The following is a 15,400-nucleotide window of genomic DNA, read 5'->3' as shown; positions in this document are numbered from 1 at the left end:
GTGTATCCGTGCAGGCTGCTTTTGTTCTGCTGCAATTTCCATCTGCCATGCTTCTGGTCTTGTGCTGTGCCTTTGACGCACTTCTACCGACGGCAGACATGGCAGACACAGCTGCAGCACTTGCACCAGCCGTGCTGTTTTGCTTCTTGCTTCACGGAACCGATGTCTGCCAGCAGCCTTTGGATACCGCGGTCTGCAGCCAGTGCGGAGTGAAAGCGGGCTTTCAGGCTTAAATGATGCATTGTCTGTACCATGCCCATGCTGCAGGCGCTGCACGTTGCGCCGGAGCGCAGCAAAGACTGTATACAGTGTGTCGAGTATGATGATGCGGGTGCACGCGGGCTGTGCGCTCAGATGCACCGCGGGCAGTGTGTTGCAGGAGTGTATGGCAGTATACGTAGATATTCTACGTCAAACGGTGCACAACGTGCAGCTGGCAGTGCAATTGGCAGCAATTCTGGTGCAGAGCTGCAGCCTGCACGGGTTCCGGCAGGGAGGCTTGCACGGCTGTATGAGTATGGGGGATTGGCGCTTGGGCTGGGCATAGGAGCAGTGGGAGAGGGCGTACGGCGGTTGGCAGGGAGGAAACAGGGTGGTATGGTGGTAAATGAGGCGAATATAGCACGGGTGGTGGCGGTGCTGTCTCGGATGCGGGGAGCAGCGCTCAAGATAGGGCAAATGATCAGTTTTCAGGGTAGGTGAGGCATTGGAGCAGTGCAACAAGCAGATCAGCAGTTTGAACAGCAGTTTTATGGGTATATTGACAGGTTTGTTGAAAAATTACAAAGAAATATATTGGGCGTATATCTGTATATTATATCTATATTATATATGTATAATATATAGATATATAATATATACAATTGTTTGGTATATTGAGAGGTTATAATGTAGTTTCAAGGTAGTTTTAAAGCAGGGTCAGGATTATGTTGGGGAATAATATTATATGTATTATGCAACTATTTTGGTACATTTGTTTTAATGTGGAGGAAATAACAAGATTGAGTGATACTAGTACTGGTGCTGAGGCAGTGGTGCAGAATAATTAGAGTGAGAAGTGTCTGAATATCAGTGTTAATTAGGAACAAATGGGTGTATAAGTGTTTTGAGAGTAGTTGTATTGGACAGATATGTTAAACGGGTGGACTGGAGTATGTTGAATATCTGGATGCAATGCTGGATGAATACATTGAAGCAAATATATTGAAATAGATTTATTTAATTACATTGGAGTAGCTTTGAACAGTATATTACTAGCGTATTACATATATAATACATATGTATTATATATGTAATACAATATGTGTACTGAAATAATGTGCCAAAACAATTGAGTTTATAGAAGAAAAGCGTATTGAACAATATATTGGAATAGCTATGTTGGGTAGGCACTAGGTAGGAATTGTTCAGGGACTAGATAAGTTCTGGATAGGCATTGGATGGATTTTGGATAGGTGTTGTATAAATGATGGAATAACTGCATTGGGATATATGTACTGGATATTTATAGGGACAGCTGTATTGGACATGTTTTGGGTGTATATTGGGAGAATTATGTTGAATTTGCTCTAAAATAGCCATTGGGGGGGCTGTTTAAGTTGTTCACAGTGATTTATAACTGTTTTGGAGCAATTGACATCTGTCTGTGTTTTGTTGCATGTTGTTTTATACTATTTGTTTGTGATTCTGATTGTATAGGGTTGGCAGAAAGCGGATTGATCACTGGTACGCTACCAGATGCACTGGAACGGGTGCATGAGGCACTAGCAAGAATGCAAGACTCAGCAAATTGTATGCCAAGAAATGAGATGGTTCAGGTTATGGATGAGGAGTTTTCTTATGCATGGAGAGACTTATTTTCTGAGTTTAACGAAAAACCTGTTGCAGCTGGGTCAATTGGCCAGGTTCACGAGGCAGTGCTGCGGTCTACAGGTCAAAAAGTGGCAGTTAAGATCCAGTACCCTGGGATTCATAAATCTATTGAGTCTGATCTAAAGAATATGAGCATTTTATTGAGTGCATCAGGTCTTCTTCCAAAGGGCCTGTATCTTGACCGGACATTGGATGTAGCACGCAGAGAACTGGCTTGGGAATGTGATTATGAACGAGAAGCACAGAATATACAACGTTTTAAGGAGCTATTGGGTGAGGGAAGGTTTGTTGTGCCTAAGGTTGTGAAAGAAGCAAGCACCAAGCGAGTGCTGACAATGGAACATCTGGAGGGCAAAAGTATGAGAAAAATGGATAATATTGAACAGAAAGAAAGGAACTGGGTATAGCACAATAATTCTTTGTATATTTCCATTTTTTTATTTATTTGCTGGCAGATTGCAGAGTCTTTGTTCCAACTGTGTCTCCGTGAAATTGTAGAGTTCAGATACATGCAAACAGATCCAAACTGGAGTAACTTTCTGTATGATGAGACACAAAAAAAGGTATTTGGCGCAATAAAAGACGCAATTCATTATATATTTATTATTTATTTATTAATATGGGCAGATTGGGCTTGTGGACTTTGGTGCATCACGGTTATTTAATAAAGAATTTATTAGAGACTATATATCAATACTAAAAGCAGCGGCAAAAGGTGATAGAGAAGAGTGCTATGAGGTTTCTATTAGATTGGGGTATCTTACAGGAGACGAATCAAAGGTATGGGTATATAGAGGGGCATTGATGTTTATTTTAATGATAGGCGATGCGAGAAGCACATATAGAATCTGTTTTGGCTTTAGCAGAACCATTTCGTATTAGTTCAGAGGATAGATATGACTTTTCAAAGCAAACAATAACAGAAAAGATAAAAAAAACGATTCCATTGATGATACAGCAAAGATTGACACCACCGCCAGAAGAAACATATTCTTTACATAGAAAACTAAGTGGACAGTTTCTTCTTTGTAGCAGATTAAAGGCGCAGGTAGAATGCAAGAGGATATTTTGGGAAATTCTGGAAAAAAATGGATATATTTGAAGAGTTAAATATATATAAACTTTACAGTAAATGTCAAAATTTAGACCGATTGTTAGTAATGGAAGTATATTAATATGATTGCACTACTAGTTGATCATATTGTTAATATAATTAAATTATATTGTTATTATATCTATATTGCATATACAAAAATATAAATAGCCAGTATGTCTAATTAGCATGGCAGAACGTTTTACTCAGACATTGATTTGTTGATATTTTAGTCTTGGAAACGTGACATCGCTCATTATATTATTAACGTCATACAGTTTCAATTCTTCGTCAGTCCATAGTTCTTTTGTAAATGAGCCAAGAGCTTCCATGTCCCATTCGTCTATTTTTCTTAAGGAACGCTCCTTCCAAATTTGTTTCAAAGCAAAAAGAAGTTTTTCTTGAAATTGAGAAGTATGTGCTGGTGTAGGAGTAATTCGCAAACGTTCTGTGCTAACAGGGACGGTAGGGTAATTAATAGACTGTATATATATATCGTATTTCTGCAATAATTCGTCTGATATTTCTTTACAGATTTTAGCATCGCCTACCATAAGAGGCACAATATGACTTGGATTAGGAAGTAAAGGCAGTCCTGCATCTTTAAGAGCTTTTTTAATTTGTCGAGTGTGAATTTGTTGAAGAATACGGTCCTCAGATGTATTTTTTTGATATTCAATAGAAGTACGAGCACCTTCCACAACATGAGGAGGTAAGGATGTTGTAAAAATAAATCCTGGTGCTAAAGAACGGACAGCATCGACAATGTTTTTAGATGATGCAATGTATCCTCCAACGCATCCATAAGCTTTGCCTAATGTTCCAGTAATAATATCAACACGTGACATTTGGCCAATATGTTCAGCAACACCTCCACCATATTTCCCATACATCCCAACTGCATGAACCTCGTCAAGGAAAGTAAGAGCACCATATCTCTTAGCAAGATCACATATTTCCTTGATAGGCCCCACTGATCCACACATAGAATATATAGACTCAAAGCAGATAATCTTTGGTACATGTAAAGGAACAGATTTAAGTTTAGATTCAAGATCCTCAAGATCATTGTGTTTAAAAATTATTTTTTGAGCACGAGAATGAGAAATACCTTGTATTATTGATGCATGGTTAGAAGCATCGGAAAATATAATGCAATTCGGCATCTTACTGCCAAGAGTAGAAATGCAAGCATCATTTGCAACATAACATGAGCTAAAAACTAGAGAAGACTCTTTTCCATGAAGATCTGCAATAGTTGCTTCTAGACGCTCAATATGCTGATTATTTCCTGCAATATTCCGTGTCCCACCTGCACCTGCACCATAAATGTTAAGTACACGATGCATAGAATCAATCACTGCTTTATTTCTACTCATATTCAAATAATCGTTTGAACACCATACAGCAATCCGTTTATCAGAGTGATTTGTATGTGCAAATGGCGCTTCTTTTGCAAGCCGATTGATATTATTAAAGTAACGATACGAGTTGTCTTTACGTTTTTTATTAAGCTCTTCAGAACACCATTCTTCATAATCAAACTTGTGGTTTCCTAGTATTTGACATGATGCTGTACGGATCGCTTCTGCATGATGGCAAAGACCTTCAAATTATTCAGTCTACCAGGAATTACTATTCTTGTTCTTGTACCAGAAGATGTATCAAAAACTCCTGCTTTTGCATGAATATTTTCAAGTGTGTCCATCTTTGCATTATTAATAAAGGTCCCTGATACATAAGACTGGGCTCCAAGAGAACGGAGAATATTCCCCATAACTGGGCAGCCATATGCAGACGCTTGAAGCGCTGTTAGCCCTCCTTTCTCTATTTTTTGGCTTAAATGTCGTAGTGTGCTGGGTGATGTTGTTTTTAAAAACCAGCTGAATAAATAAGTTTATAGAACTTTATAAAGAAAATACTTTGCTTACCATACACGCATTCCTTGTTTTAAAATAGATTCCATGATTTTGGTATTTAATAAAAGAAAAATGGGGAATTTGTGTAATTTATATTTTTTTTGAGGTTATCTCGTATATCATTTGACTAATAAAAAGATATTAGTAAGCAGGATTTTAAAAAAAATAAAAATACAGAAATATGTATATATAGATAATTTTTTGAATGTGTATTTTGTGGAAAAAGGAATAGTTTTTAGAAAAATAGAATTTTTTTATTTTTAAAATTTTAGGGATATATTAAATGATTAGGTGAGTGTATAAAGTCAATGTTTGTAAAAAAAGTAGAAAAAATGATTTTATGTGTTTATTAGGAAATTTTAGGCAAAATACATTTTTATTGTATTTTTATTTAAGCTTTTATCATGTTACTCTTATAGGACTATTTATAGATGTTGTAAATCTTTATATTGCTTAGATAAATAGAGACAAGATTAATTTTATTGGATATATTATAATTATGCTTATTGTAAATTGTGCATTTTGTTCCTATTGATTTCATTTTAAAGATTAAAATAAATACTAATACTGAGATGTTTGCAATTTTTATATTAATGTTATATTTAATATTAAAAATATTATATTATTTATTGCTACAAAAATATGAATTTATAATTGAAAATAGTTGAAAATATTTTTTAAAAAAAAATAAATTTATTTTTTTGATTTTACAAAGTTAAAAATATTTAAAATTTTTTTAATTCAAAATTACATAAATAATTAATAATAAAATATAAAAATCATCTAAAAATACTTTTTAATTTCTTTCATATAAAACATTAATAAATATATATATAATAAAAAATCAATAATATAAAATACTATTTAGGATATTTTATTCAATGTTCAATAAGACAAATTATTTAACAAAAAAGTATATTAAAACCTAATACTTATAAATAGAATTATTTATTGAAAATGAGGTAAATATAAAATATATGATTTAAATCTATGGTATTATAATAAAATTAACTATTTCAACAATCAAATATATTATATTATGTAATTTTGTTTTCTGCAAATCCATTATATTTGATATATAAATACCTAAGGGAATCAAGGTTTGTATTAATAATCTGTTGTTTTTATTCCTATATTCAGAATAATTGATTACAATAGCTTGTGGAATGAAGATGACAATGGTTTTAACTAAAGTCAACAATTTTTTTAATGTGGAAAACTTTTTTTATATAGCAGAAATAGCGCTTTCACATCCAGGAATTGTTTTAGGATTTTGACACAAAATAAAGTGAAACTCTCTTATCGCTTTAAACTCTTCACTATCCGAGGTAATCATACATGTATTGATATCATTCCAAAAAGATAACGAATCACATAAACATAATGAATCATAAGGCTGGTCACACGGTGCTTTTTTCAATGCTCTGTTTAAGCATTCTTTGATAGAATCTGAATAATATAAATAAAAAAAGTCATATAAAATAAAAATATGCTTACCAGGAAGTTTCATTTTTTTAAATATGTCGGAACATGTATATAATACAGGAGGAGGATTCCGAAGTCCAATACACTGAGCATGTGGTAACTGAGGATTTTTACACATAGAACGATAATGATCGCTATATTCAAGATGTTCATTAACAGTAAACAGAAGAAAACAGTCAGCATATGTACTAACGTACATTGTTGAATCAAAATAATGAATAGAATCACAAAGACACACAGGATCATAGCTCCCTCCACAACGTGTTTCTTCTGCAATCTTTCGTAAACACTGTTTTAATTTATCTATACTTATAAATCCAAAAGTACAATTAAAAATATATATATACCACTAAATTTGCTACCCTCATAAACGTCTTTACATGTAGACAATAATTGATCTTCTTTAATAGAACCGGCAACGGAATCAGGATTTTCACAAACAGATTTCAAATAACTATTAACTAACTCATGTTTTTCAGCATTAGAATGAGAAATACATTTTTGAATTCCATCCCAATAAGACTTTGAATCGCAAAGACATAATGCTTTATAAGGTGCTTTACAAAAAGACTCCACTGCAGCTTTGTACATGCATTTTTTAAGAGTTTCTTAATTTTATAAATAAAAAAGAAACTAAATAAGAATACATACCATCAAGCTGTAAACCTTTATATAACTCGTAAAAGACTGTATTACTATGAAAAGATTTTATTTTTATTTTACAATTAGATGGCGATTTAGGGTTCTGACAAATATCGTGTTTAAAAGATAAAAAAGATAAGCGAATCTCATGATCCAGTTCACTAAAACACTTTGGATAATTTTTTAAATCACTTGTAGATTTTTCAAAAAATTTTGAGTCACATAAACAAACAGGATCTTCACTTCCACCACAATATGTACTTTTAGTAATATTTTCTAAACAAATTTTAAGATTGCCTAAATTCATTAATACGAATTCACAAAAATTAGTGTATATACCATCCAGTTTTTCATCTTCAAAAACACCAGGGCATTGCTGTGATTCCTTATCTATACCTGAACATCCAGATAAAGACAATGGATCATGACAAAGTGATTTCCGAATATGTTGAGCCATAAACAGTCTATTAATTTCAGCAGTTGCAAGGCATTTATTAACACCGAGCCAATGAGACTGGGAATCACAAAGGCAATGTGCATCATAAGGTTTTTTACAGTTTGATCTTTCTAATTCCTTTAAAAGGCAATTAAGGACATTTTCTACAAACATGAACATATTTTTGTATAGAAAGAGGATACTTACCACCCCAGTCCATGCCTCTATATGGATCTGGACACGGAATAGGTTTCGGTGGCGAATTAAGCTTTAAACATTCCTTATTAAATGATGTAGTTTTTGAACAAAGTTCTTGAAAATAAGAAAAAAAGTTATAGTGTTCCTCATAAGTGAATTTTCGAAAGCAATCAGCATAAGTTTTAACATATCCAGTAGAGAAAACAAAGTGGTCCGAATCACATAGGCATTTAGCATCATAACTTCCTCCACAATATGAATCTTTTGCAATTTGCTTGAGACATTTGATCAATTCAGCTGCACAAAAACATTATAAAGAAATAAGTAATAAAGGGTCACATACGACTGAATTTATTATTCTCAAGTATATCAGTGCATACTGAATCTCCATGAAAATGCGGCTCCAAAACCTGTTCAGAAGGTGTTTGCAATTTCTTAGCAAAATAAAAATTCGAATGCACTTGCAAATGTATAGGAAAGCGAGCAAAGACAGAATCTAAAGAAAAAAGAAAACCAATGATAAATTTCTGCATTTTTTTTATTAAATTGAAAAAGAAATCAAAATTGAAAATAAATTGAGGGTAAAGAATGAAACACAAATTAAAAGAAAATGAGAATTTGTTAATTATGCTTTCTTATAATAGCCTAATAAATATTAGAACTCAAATAATAACAGTTTTATAATATTTATAGACAAATGATTTAAAAGATTATCAGATTAAAAGAATTGTTTCTCTTTTAGTTTAAATTGATAGAAATAGAGAAATATAATTCAAAAAAGTGTAAATCTAAAAAATTAGAAATCATTAATACTTATAAGTATTAAGAGTAGTCTGAAAATATCCTAATAAATTTATGATATTTCCTACAACCTTAAATATAGCAAATCAGATAAAATTTTAATCTTTAGCTATTTGAGTGTCCGAGGGTTTAACCCTAAAGTTATTTAGATTATTTAAGAAAATTGTATATCTCAATAAACAGAATTACTACGTATTTCTAGATATAAACATGTGTTTTTCTATAAATAAACAGTTGCTTATTTATAAATAAAAATACTATTGGTTAGTTTTTTGATAGGGACGTTCTTTTGGAGGCTCAAAAGCTTTTTGCCTCTCCTTGCTTCTTTCTTTAGAAATTCGTGCTTGCTTTTCTTTATTTTCTTCACGTTTCTTTTTCTCCTTAGCACGCTTAGACATAAAATACTAAAAATTTTTAATAAATAGTATAAATGAATACATTGAAAAACCTCTCCACTTTCAATTTGAAGATCAATTTTGCTTGGCTGTTGAGGAGGTGGAAATGGAGTGTATTCTTTTATTTTAATTTGCTTAGGCTTTCTTCGAGCAACATTACGTTTTTTAAAATGAGGTAGAAACCTGTCCCATGATTCATTCTTAAGCACTGGATCTTTAGCAAGTTCACGCTTTATCATCAACTCCTAAAAATATGAGTAAATATAAATAAAATATAAATAAAAAGATAAGTAAAATATAAATAAAAAATGAATAAGATATAAAAAATAGAAAAATAAACAAAATATAAGATAGAAGGTAAAAGATGAGTAAAATAAAGAAAAGAAGATTAATAAGTCTAAAAAATATACCTTAATATGATATATTGGATGGATATTTTTCATGCAATCTTCTACAATTTTTCGTACTTCTTTTAATCCTTTGTAATTTCCCATAACGCTAACAGTGTTTCCTTGTACCATTATATAACATTGTGTTAACAGCTCCAATGCCTATATAAGATAATAAATCATATAAAATATTATTTGTCAAATTTACTTTTAAAGTAGAACCATTAGGTCCTAAAATACGTTGTCTTCGTTTTATGAATCTTTCTTTATTTCGTAGAAACCCACCAATTTTTATAATATCACAGGCCATAGAATCATCCATAATTTTAATTGCCTTAAAAATAAATAAAGAATAAAAATATAAAAAAAAAAACCTGAGGAAAAGGAACACTACGTGCAAGTAGTTTTATAAGATCTCTAGCCTTTAAAATAGAACACGGGTCTTTTGTTTTTCTTGTTGTTTTTACTGTCATACTCCCCACAATTAAATCAAGAACACATGATATCCCATAGTTGTTTAAATTTTGCGTAACATGAGGCCATATTTCTTGAAGATATTTTTCACGATATTTAGGAAAAAGAGTAGCAAAAGAAGACTCATCTGTAAAAGAAGGTGCATTCTTATCTTCTACAAAAGGTTCAATTTTCCACTAAAATTCATTTTTAAAAAAAGACATTTCTAAATACAAAAAACCTACATGATCAATTTCTTCTGAATCCCATGGCTTTTCCTTCCTATATTTCTTTTTCTTATTTATTCTAGATGTATCTAAAAGTATTTAGCTGTATTTGAAAAGAAAAAAAAGCATTGCTTTTTACCTTCTGTATCTTGAATAGTATTTTTGTCATCAGCCATGTTTTTCTGCTTAAAGAATAAAAAAAAAAAACTAAAAAATAAAAATAAATAGTATTTCTTAAATTAATTGTTTATTTTTGCTTCTTTCTACTAAAATATTTTAATTTTTTCTTTAACATAATTTAAAAATATATTTTAAAGGTTCTTAATTTAACGATAAATCTCCATTTAAATCCTAAGTCTTGACTCTTTAAAAATATAAGAAATTATAAATAAGTCTTAAATAAGAGTTAAAATTGAAAATAAAAGCAAAAATTTTATAAATACATATTTTTAATTTTGTTTTTAAGAAAAAAAAAATTAAAGTACTGGTTTAAATCCATTAAATACAGTTTTTTAATTTTATAAAAGTAATGAGCTATAATGGGTACGTTGGGATAAAATATGGCATGTTTTGATTTAAACTCATGAAATCTTCTAGTATTGGTCTTCCAACACCTCGTGGTTCTGGAACAAATGGCTATATTATGAGAAATTTGTAAATTATTTGTTTTAAAAAGTCATAAGTTTGATGTTAATCTAGATCTCATATTAAGCATGCAAGAGAGCCAATAAAGCCTTATACACCTACAAGGCATGTTTCTAAGAAACCAGATAAAGATATTCTTGAACATGATAGAAAAAGAAAAATTGAAATAAAAGTGTTTAAATATAGAGACGAACTTGAAGATAGTGGAGAGCTTTGTGAAGAGGATATTGAAAAAAAAGTAGACGAGTACCGTAAAAAGCTTTTAGATCAGGAAAAAGATGAGATTGTTACATATAAAGATGTTAAAAATCTTAAATCTTACCAAGTTCATGAACTTGCAACTGCAAAAGCCAGAGAATTAGAGAAGCTCAGAAAAGCGTTTGAGATACGCGAGGATTATGAAGAAGGTGATGCATTTAAACGAATGAATGAGAAGTCTGCAATATTGAAATAAAAATGAAAATTTTATCAAAAATTTTCCCGTACAAATTGATTTTGTCTGATTTTAGGTAATTCAGATGGCACATATATTTTTCAGCATTACACAAATATTTATATCTATCTTTATTGTCTTAAAGTATAAGGTTAATAAAAAATAATTTGTTTGATTTTTAAAATATTAAACCTTCATCTTTGGCTTAAACAGGAAACGTCATTAGATTTTGAGTAACGTTATTTTATATTTTGTTAAATATCTATAAAAAATATAAAATATATTATAAATATTCTATTCTATTCTAAAATATATATTTATCCTTAGTTTTTATAATGTCTGTCAATATTTTTAAATTATTTCGTTTCTCTGATTCGTTTTTATTTATAAAGGATTTATATTTAACTAAGCTGCTTTAGAGTTGTATTTTCATATAATTCTAAATGATTTTTTTCTTATTTGTTTAATTTTTAATATTTTTTGAAAATAGCTTTTATATCATAAAATCTATCCTATTGATTTTAAAACGATCAAGAAATATTCTATATTCATTATTAAAAAAACTAAGTAAAAATGATTAATAAGTTCTTTTTTTACTGATTATGTTCTTTTTAAGAAGTAAACACATTAAGTATCCAATTCTACATTAATATTTCTAAATTCTACGTTAAATTATGCCATTAACAACATTTCGAGATGAAAGTATCATTGTTAGTAATTATTGTTTATTAAAAGATGTCCGTTAATAATAAATAGGTAATTCATATAGGGTCTTATAGAACACGCGCAATTCTTGGGATCTCAGAGTCTTTAACACCGCCAACTATAAAAATATTTACACGTGTTGGTATTCGGAAAGCAGAAAACCATGAAACTATTGATAAAAATAATAAAAAAAGCTATCTTGTAGGATTAGATCTAGATAAAGCATTAGAAGCAAAGGAGGATGTTGAAGTTATATGGCCTATTAAACAAGGGATTGTAAAAGACTGGGAAGCGTTAAAAGCAATTTGGTCAGAACAGTTTAGTTTTTTATACGTTTTGTTTATGAGTTCAGGAACTATATTTTATATAATAGGATGAATCGGCAATATCCTCCTCAGCCAAGAACGTCTATAAATCCTGTTTATTTAATTGTTCCTCCTCAATGGAATATGCGTGATAAAGAACTTGCAACATGCACATTTTTTGAAGATCACTTAGTTGCTGGGTTTGCAATTGGAGATGCAAGTGTTTTCCCTTTGTATGCAATGGGGCATCTTTCTGGAATTGTTATTCATGTGGGCTATGAAAAAACGGGTATTTATTATATATATTTCATGAAAAAATATGACGTTTTAAGATATTACTCCTGTGTTGGATGCACAAGCAGTTACATCAGCAAGGATAACAATTCCTATTGGCGGAAAAAATTTAACAGAGAGGTTACATGCTTTACTTTTATCATCTCCTCCTATTTTGAAAGAAACTAATACGCCTCTTCCTTCTGAAGAAATAACATTTGAACTTGCGGAAAAAATTAAATGCTCAAATATCGTTGAAGTGATTTTACAGAAACCTCAAGAATCTTTTCAAAAACTTTTAAACAAAACAAGTGATAACTTACCTCCACCAGATAGTAGTATGGAGGGTGTAGAAGATGTAGCATCAATTGTTGTAAGTGGTAGAACAAGAGAGTATTTGGCTCAAAAAGAAGCGGAGAAAAACCAGAATAGAAAATCAAAAAATGAAAATAATGTTTTTGAAAACAAAAAATTAACTTACAACCAATTTACTTTAGATAATAGTCAAGTTGTTCTTATAGGAAAGGAAAGATTTGAAGTATGTGATAATTTTTTTGAAGATGATGTTCAAGAAGGGAGGTTGGGAATTTTGAATGCTATTTATATGGCGATAAACAGTGTCAGCATTGAACCAGACCGACGTTCTGATCTTTGGGAGAACATTGCTATTGTTGGTGAAGGATCTCGAATTTTAGGTTATACATTATGACTAAGATTTCATGGGTAATTAATGATTTATAGGATTTAAAGAACAACTTCTGTCAGATATTACTCAAAAATATATTTCTGTCATTGAAAGTACAGCAATGAAGCATCCTAATATGTCTACATCAGCGTATACATCTTCCAACACGATGATATCAAATGTAAATTCAAGCTATTTGGTATATCACAATCCGCCAATCATTTTCCCATCAACAATCCGGCTTGCAAAAATACCTGATTTTTTTCTAGAATGGAAATTAGATAGAAATCCCAATGCAATTCTGGAAGAAGCTTGTTTTCTTGGTGGACAAATTGTAGCTAAATTGTCATTTAACGATCCTAGTTCAAAAAACTACATGGGAAGAGGCGAATATAATGAAAATGGACCAACTTATATTAACGAAATTTAATTTTTATATAAAAAACAAATTTATTTTATAGCAGATATTTATTTCTATATCATAAAAAAATTAGAAAAGATAAATAGCATTGTTGGAACTCTAAAGAAAATGCTTTGTCTTTATAATGAATATTTATTTGTCGATTAATTGACTGGTTATTTTTTTAAATACTTAAATCTTACGATTACTTTTGCTACGGACAACCATGAACAAAAGTATTGGAGATTGTACAATACTTAAACTTAAAAAAAATTCAGAACTTTTACGGCCTAAATTTGAATCTTATAAATTAAGAAGTGATAAAGAAATACCATGTTTATACCGTCAGAAGATTAATCATTGTCCTGTAAAATTATCTTTACCGTCTCATGCAAAAGTTGGATATCATGAATGGAGAGTGCGTTTACGTTGGAATCATTTAAAAAATGGTACTCGGGAGTGTTCTACTATTTTTATTTCACAGGATGGCGCTTTTGTAGAGCTTTCTTGGGCAAAATCTGAAGTAAAAATAATAAATTCTTTATTTAAAAATTAATGATTAGGGTGATGTTGTTTTTCAGGAAAGAGTTATTACGAACATTGAAATACCAACATTTTCATATAAAGGCACAGGCTATGATGATATTTATTCATATTTTCCTGATTTAAAAGTTTTAACAGAAACTTTTATACTGGCTACAGATGGTGCAGGGAAATTATATTTTATCAAGCTATTAGAGAATTCAGTGCAAACAGAAATGATTGCCTTTTCTACAGACGAGCTTCAGTCACATCCTTTTATCATTTTAGATGCAATTTTTCATTCGGATATAAAAATACAAATTTTGATTGCTCATTTAAATGGAAATAAAGAAGCAGCATCTTTAAGATCAGTAAGGTATTCTATAAAAGATATTCTTTGTGAAAAAATTGAAAATTCATGGACATTGCATATTTTGAATATATTTTTTTCAAAAGAGATACCCATTTTTGCTCGGTTTTTACAGGAAACATCAACTAATTTAACAATTATTTTAGGTGTTCATGATAGAATCCAAAATAATTTCAAAAACAAGAAAGATTCTTCCTATTTGTCTGATAATAAAATACATTATACATGGATTCAGACACCAGAAGAAGTCTCTTTATTTTTAACATTATCTGAAACAATTACTAAGCAGGATATTTTTATCAATTTTTTTGATAATCAGTTGCAAGGGCCATCTAAGTATGAAGAACTCAAGTATATATTGAATCACAAATTTTACGATACAATCCTTCCATTAGAATCAACATGGAATCTTTCACAAACTCCTTTTTTTTCGGAAAAAATTCTTGAAATCACCATGAAAAAGACCATTGTTGGTCTTAAATGGTTACGTGTTTTTGAAAAAGAGGATAATGCATTAGAATTAGAAAATTTATCAGATAGAATAAATGTACTAAAAGATCTTTTAAAGCCTAAGCTAATTATGTCAAAAATTGAATCAAATGATGAATATGATTTAGATAATGAGGACATTGAAATTTATTTCTTGCAGCAGTTTAAAGAGGGTTTATGTATTGCTGAAGTCAGTGGCGTGAATGTGGTTGGAAATCAATTTGTAAATCAAAAGAATAAGGCTCTTACTTTGCCTGTAAGGTCTAATGTTGATACATTAATTTATGATATAAGAAGTTCTCATGTGAATTCTTTGATGGATTTAACACATTCTGCTACATTTCCTGCTTTGTCATATATTTCTTCTTCAAAAATATCAAAAAAATATTTAGAATATAGTTATACTAACAAATTTGCAATTATTGTCGAATCAGGTGCCTATAGAAAAGGTTTATATAGTAGTCAGAATATATATTTGTATTGGAATGTTGATAATAATCAAGTAATTAGTCAACAAAGTGTTGTAAAATTAGGGATGGAAGCTTTGGGGTTATGCCAGGTTGGTGATCATGAAGTAATGATTTTGGGTGAAAACGAAGGAAATCTTGCTGTTCTTTTGATGACTAATATATAACTATTAAAAATATTTGGATGGTTAATTTG

The 15,400-nt window shown here is 30.5% G+C and overlaps 7 protein-coding genes across 7 annotated transcripts; 4 read left to right on the top strand and 3 right to left on the bottom strand.

Moving 5' to 3' along the window:
• Nucleotides 1–354: 354 nt before the first annotated feature.
• T551_03204 (protein kinase COQ8) lies at nt 355–2,974 on the top strand (the record flags this gene model as incomplete). Its single annotated transcript, XM_018375467.1, has 6 exons — nt 355–630; nt 1,396–1,518; nt 1,578–2,273; nt 2,328–2,435; nt 2,500–2,652; nt 2,696–2,974. 6 exons carry the CDS (start codon nt 355–357, stop codon nt 2,972–2,974), a joined length of 1,635 nt encoding a protein of 544 aa, XP_018228366.1.
• Nucleotides 2,975–3,171: 197 nt separating this feature from the next.
• T551_03203 (5-aminolevulinic acid synthase) lies at nt 3,172–4,931 on the bottom strand (the record flags this gene model as incomplete). The annotated part of the gene is made up of 3 exons (XM_018375466.1): nt 3,172–4,550; nt 4,592–4,848; nt 4,897–4,931. The coding sequence occupies 3 exons, from the start codon at nt 4,929–4,931 to the stop codon at nt 3,172–3,174; spliced, it is 1,671 nt and encodes a 556-aa protein (XP_018228365.1).
• A 1,178-nt stretch (nt 4,932–6,109) lies between these two features.
• T551_03202 (uncharacterized protein) lies at nt 6,110–8,178 on the bottom strand (the record flags this gene model as incomplete). The annotated part of the gene is made up of 7 exons (XM_018375465.1): nt 6,110–6,333; nt 6,382–6,672; nt 6,717–6,977; nt 7,021–7,308; nt 7,351–7,611; nt 7,655–7,942; nt 7,989–8,178. 7 exons carry the CDS (start codon nt 8,176–8,178, stop codon nt 6,110–6,112), a joined length of 1,803 nt encoding a protein of 600 aa, XP_018228364.1.
• A 525-nt stretch (nt 8,179–8,703) lies between these two features.
• On the bottom strand, nt 8,704–10,086 carry T551_03201 (KRR1 small subunit processome component; the record flags this gene model as incomplete). The annotated part of the gene is made up of 7 exons (XM_018375464.1): nt 8,704–8,850; nt 8,895–9,086; nt 9,252–9,392; nt 9,439–9,564; nt 9,605–9,880; nt 9,929–9,999; nt 10,050–10,086. The coding sequence occupies 7 exons, from the start codon at nt 10,084–10,086 to the stop codon at nt 8,704–8,706; spliced, it is 990 nt and encodes a 329-aa protein (XP_018228363.1).
• Nucleotides 10,087–10,493: 407 nt separating this feature from the next.
• On the top strand, nt 10,494–11,009 carry T551_03200 (uncharacterized protein; the record flags this gene model as incomplete). The annotated part of the gene is made up of 2 exons (XM_018375463.1): nt 10,494–10,564; nt 10,610–11,009. The coding sequence occupies 2 exons, from the start codon at nt 10,494–10,496 to the stop codon at nt 11,007–11,009; spliced, it is 471 nt and encodes a 156-aa protein (XP_018228362.1).
• Nucleotides 11,010–11,662: 653 nt separating this feature from the next.
• On the top strand, nt 11,663–13,386 carry T551_03199 (uncharacterized protein; the record flags this gene model as incomplete). Its single annotated transcript, XM_018375462.1, has 5 exons — nt 11,663–11,698; nt 11,745–12,010; nt 12,067–12,287; nt 12,331–12,966; nt 13,013–13,386. The coding sequence occupies 5 exons, from the start codon at nt 11,663–11,665 to the stop codon at nt 13,384–13,386; spliced, it is 1,533 nt and encodes a 510-aa protein (XP_018228361.1).
• A 196-nt stretch (nt 13,387–13,582) lies between these two features.
• T551_03198 (uncharacterized protein) lies at nt 13,583–15,371 on the top strand (the record flags this gene model as incomplete). The annotated part of the gene is made up of 2 exons (XM_018375461.1): nt 13,583–13,879; nt 13,920–15,371. The coding sequence occupies 2 exons, from the start codon at nt 13,583–13,585 to the stop codon at nt 15,369–15,371; spliced, it is 1,749 nt and encodes a 582-aa protein (XP_018228360.1).
• Between the last annotated feature and the right edge of the window lie 29 nt (nt 15,372–15,400).

The sequence above is a fragment of the Pneumocystis jirovecii genome (assembly GCF_001477535.1).
Source record: "Pneumocystis jirovecii RU7 chromosome Unknown supercont1.15, whole genome shotgun sequence".
In the NCBI taxonomy this organism is placed as follows: domain Eukaryota; kingdom Fungi; phylum Ascomycota; class Pneumocystomycetes; order Pneumocystales; family Pneumocystaceae; genus Pneumocystis; species Pneumocystis jirovecii.
This window is presented reverse-complemented; position numbering and strand designations above follow the sequence as displayed.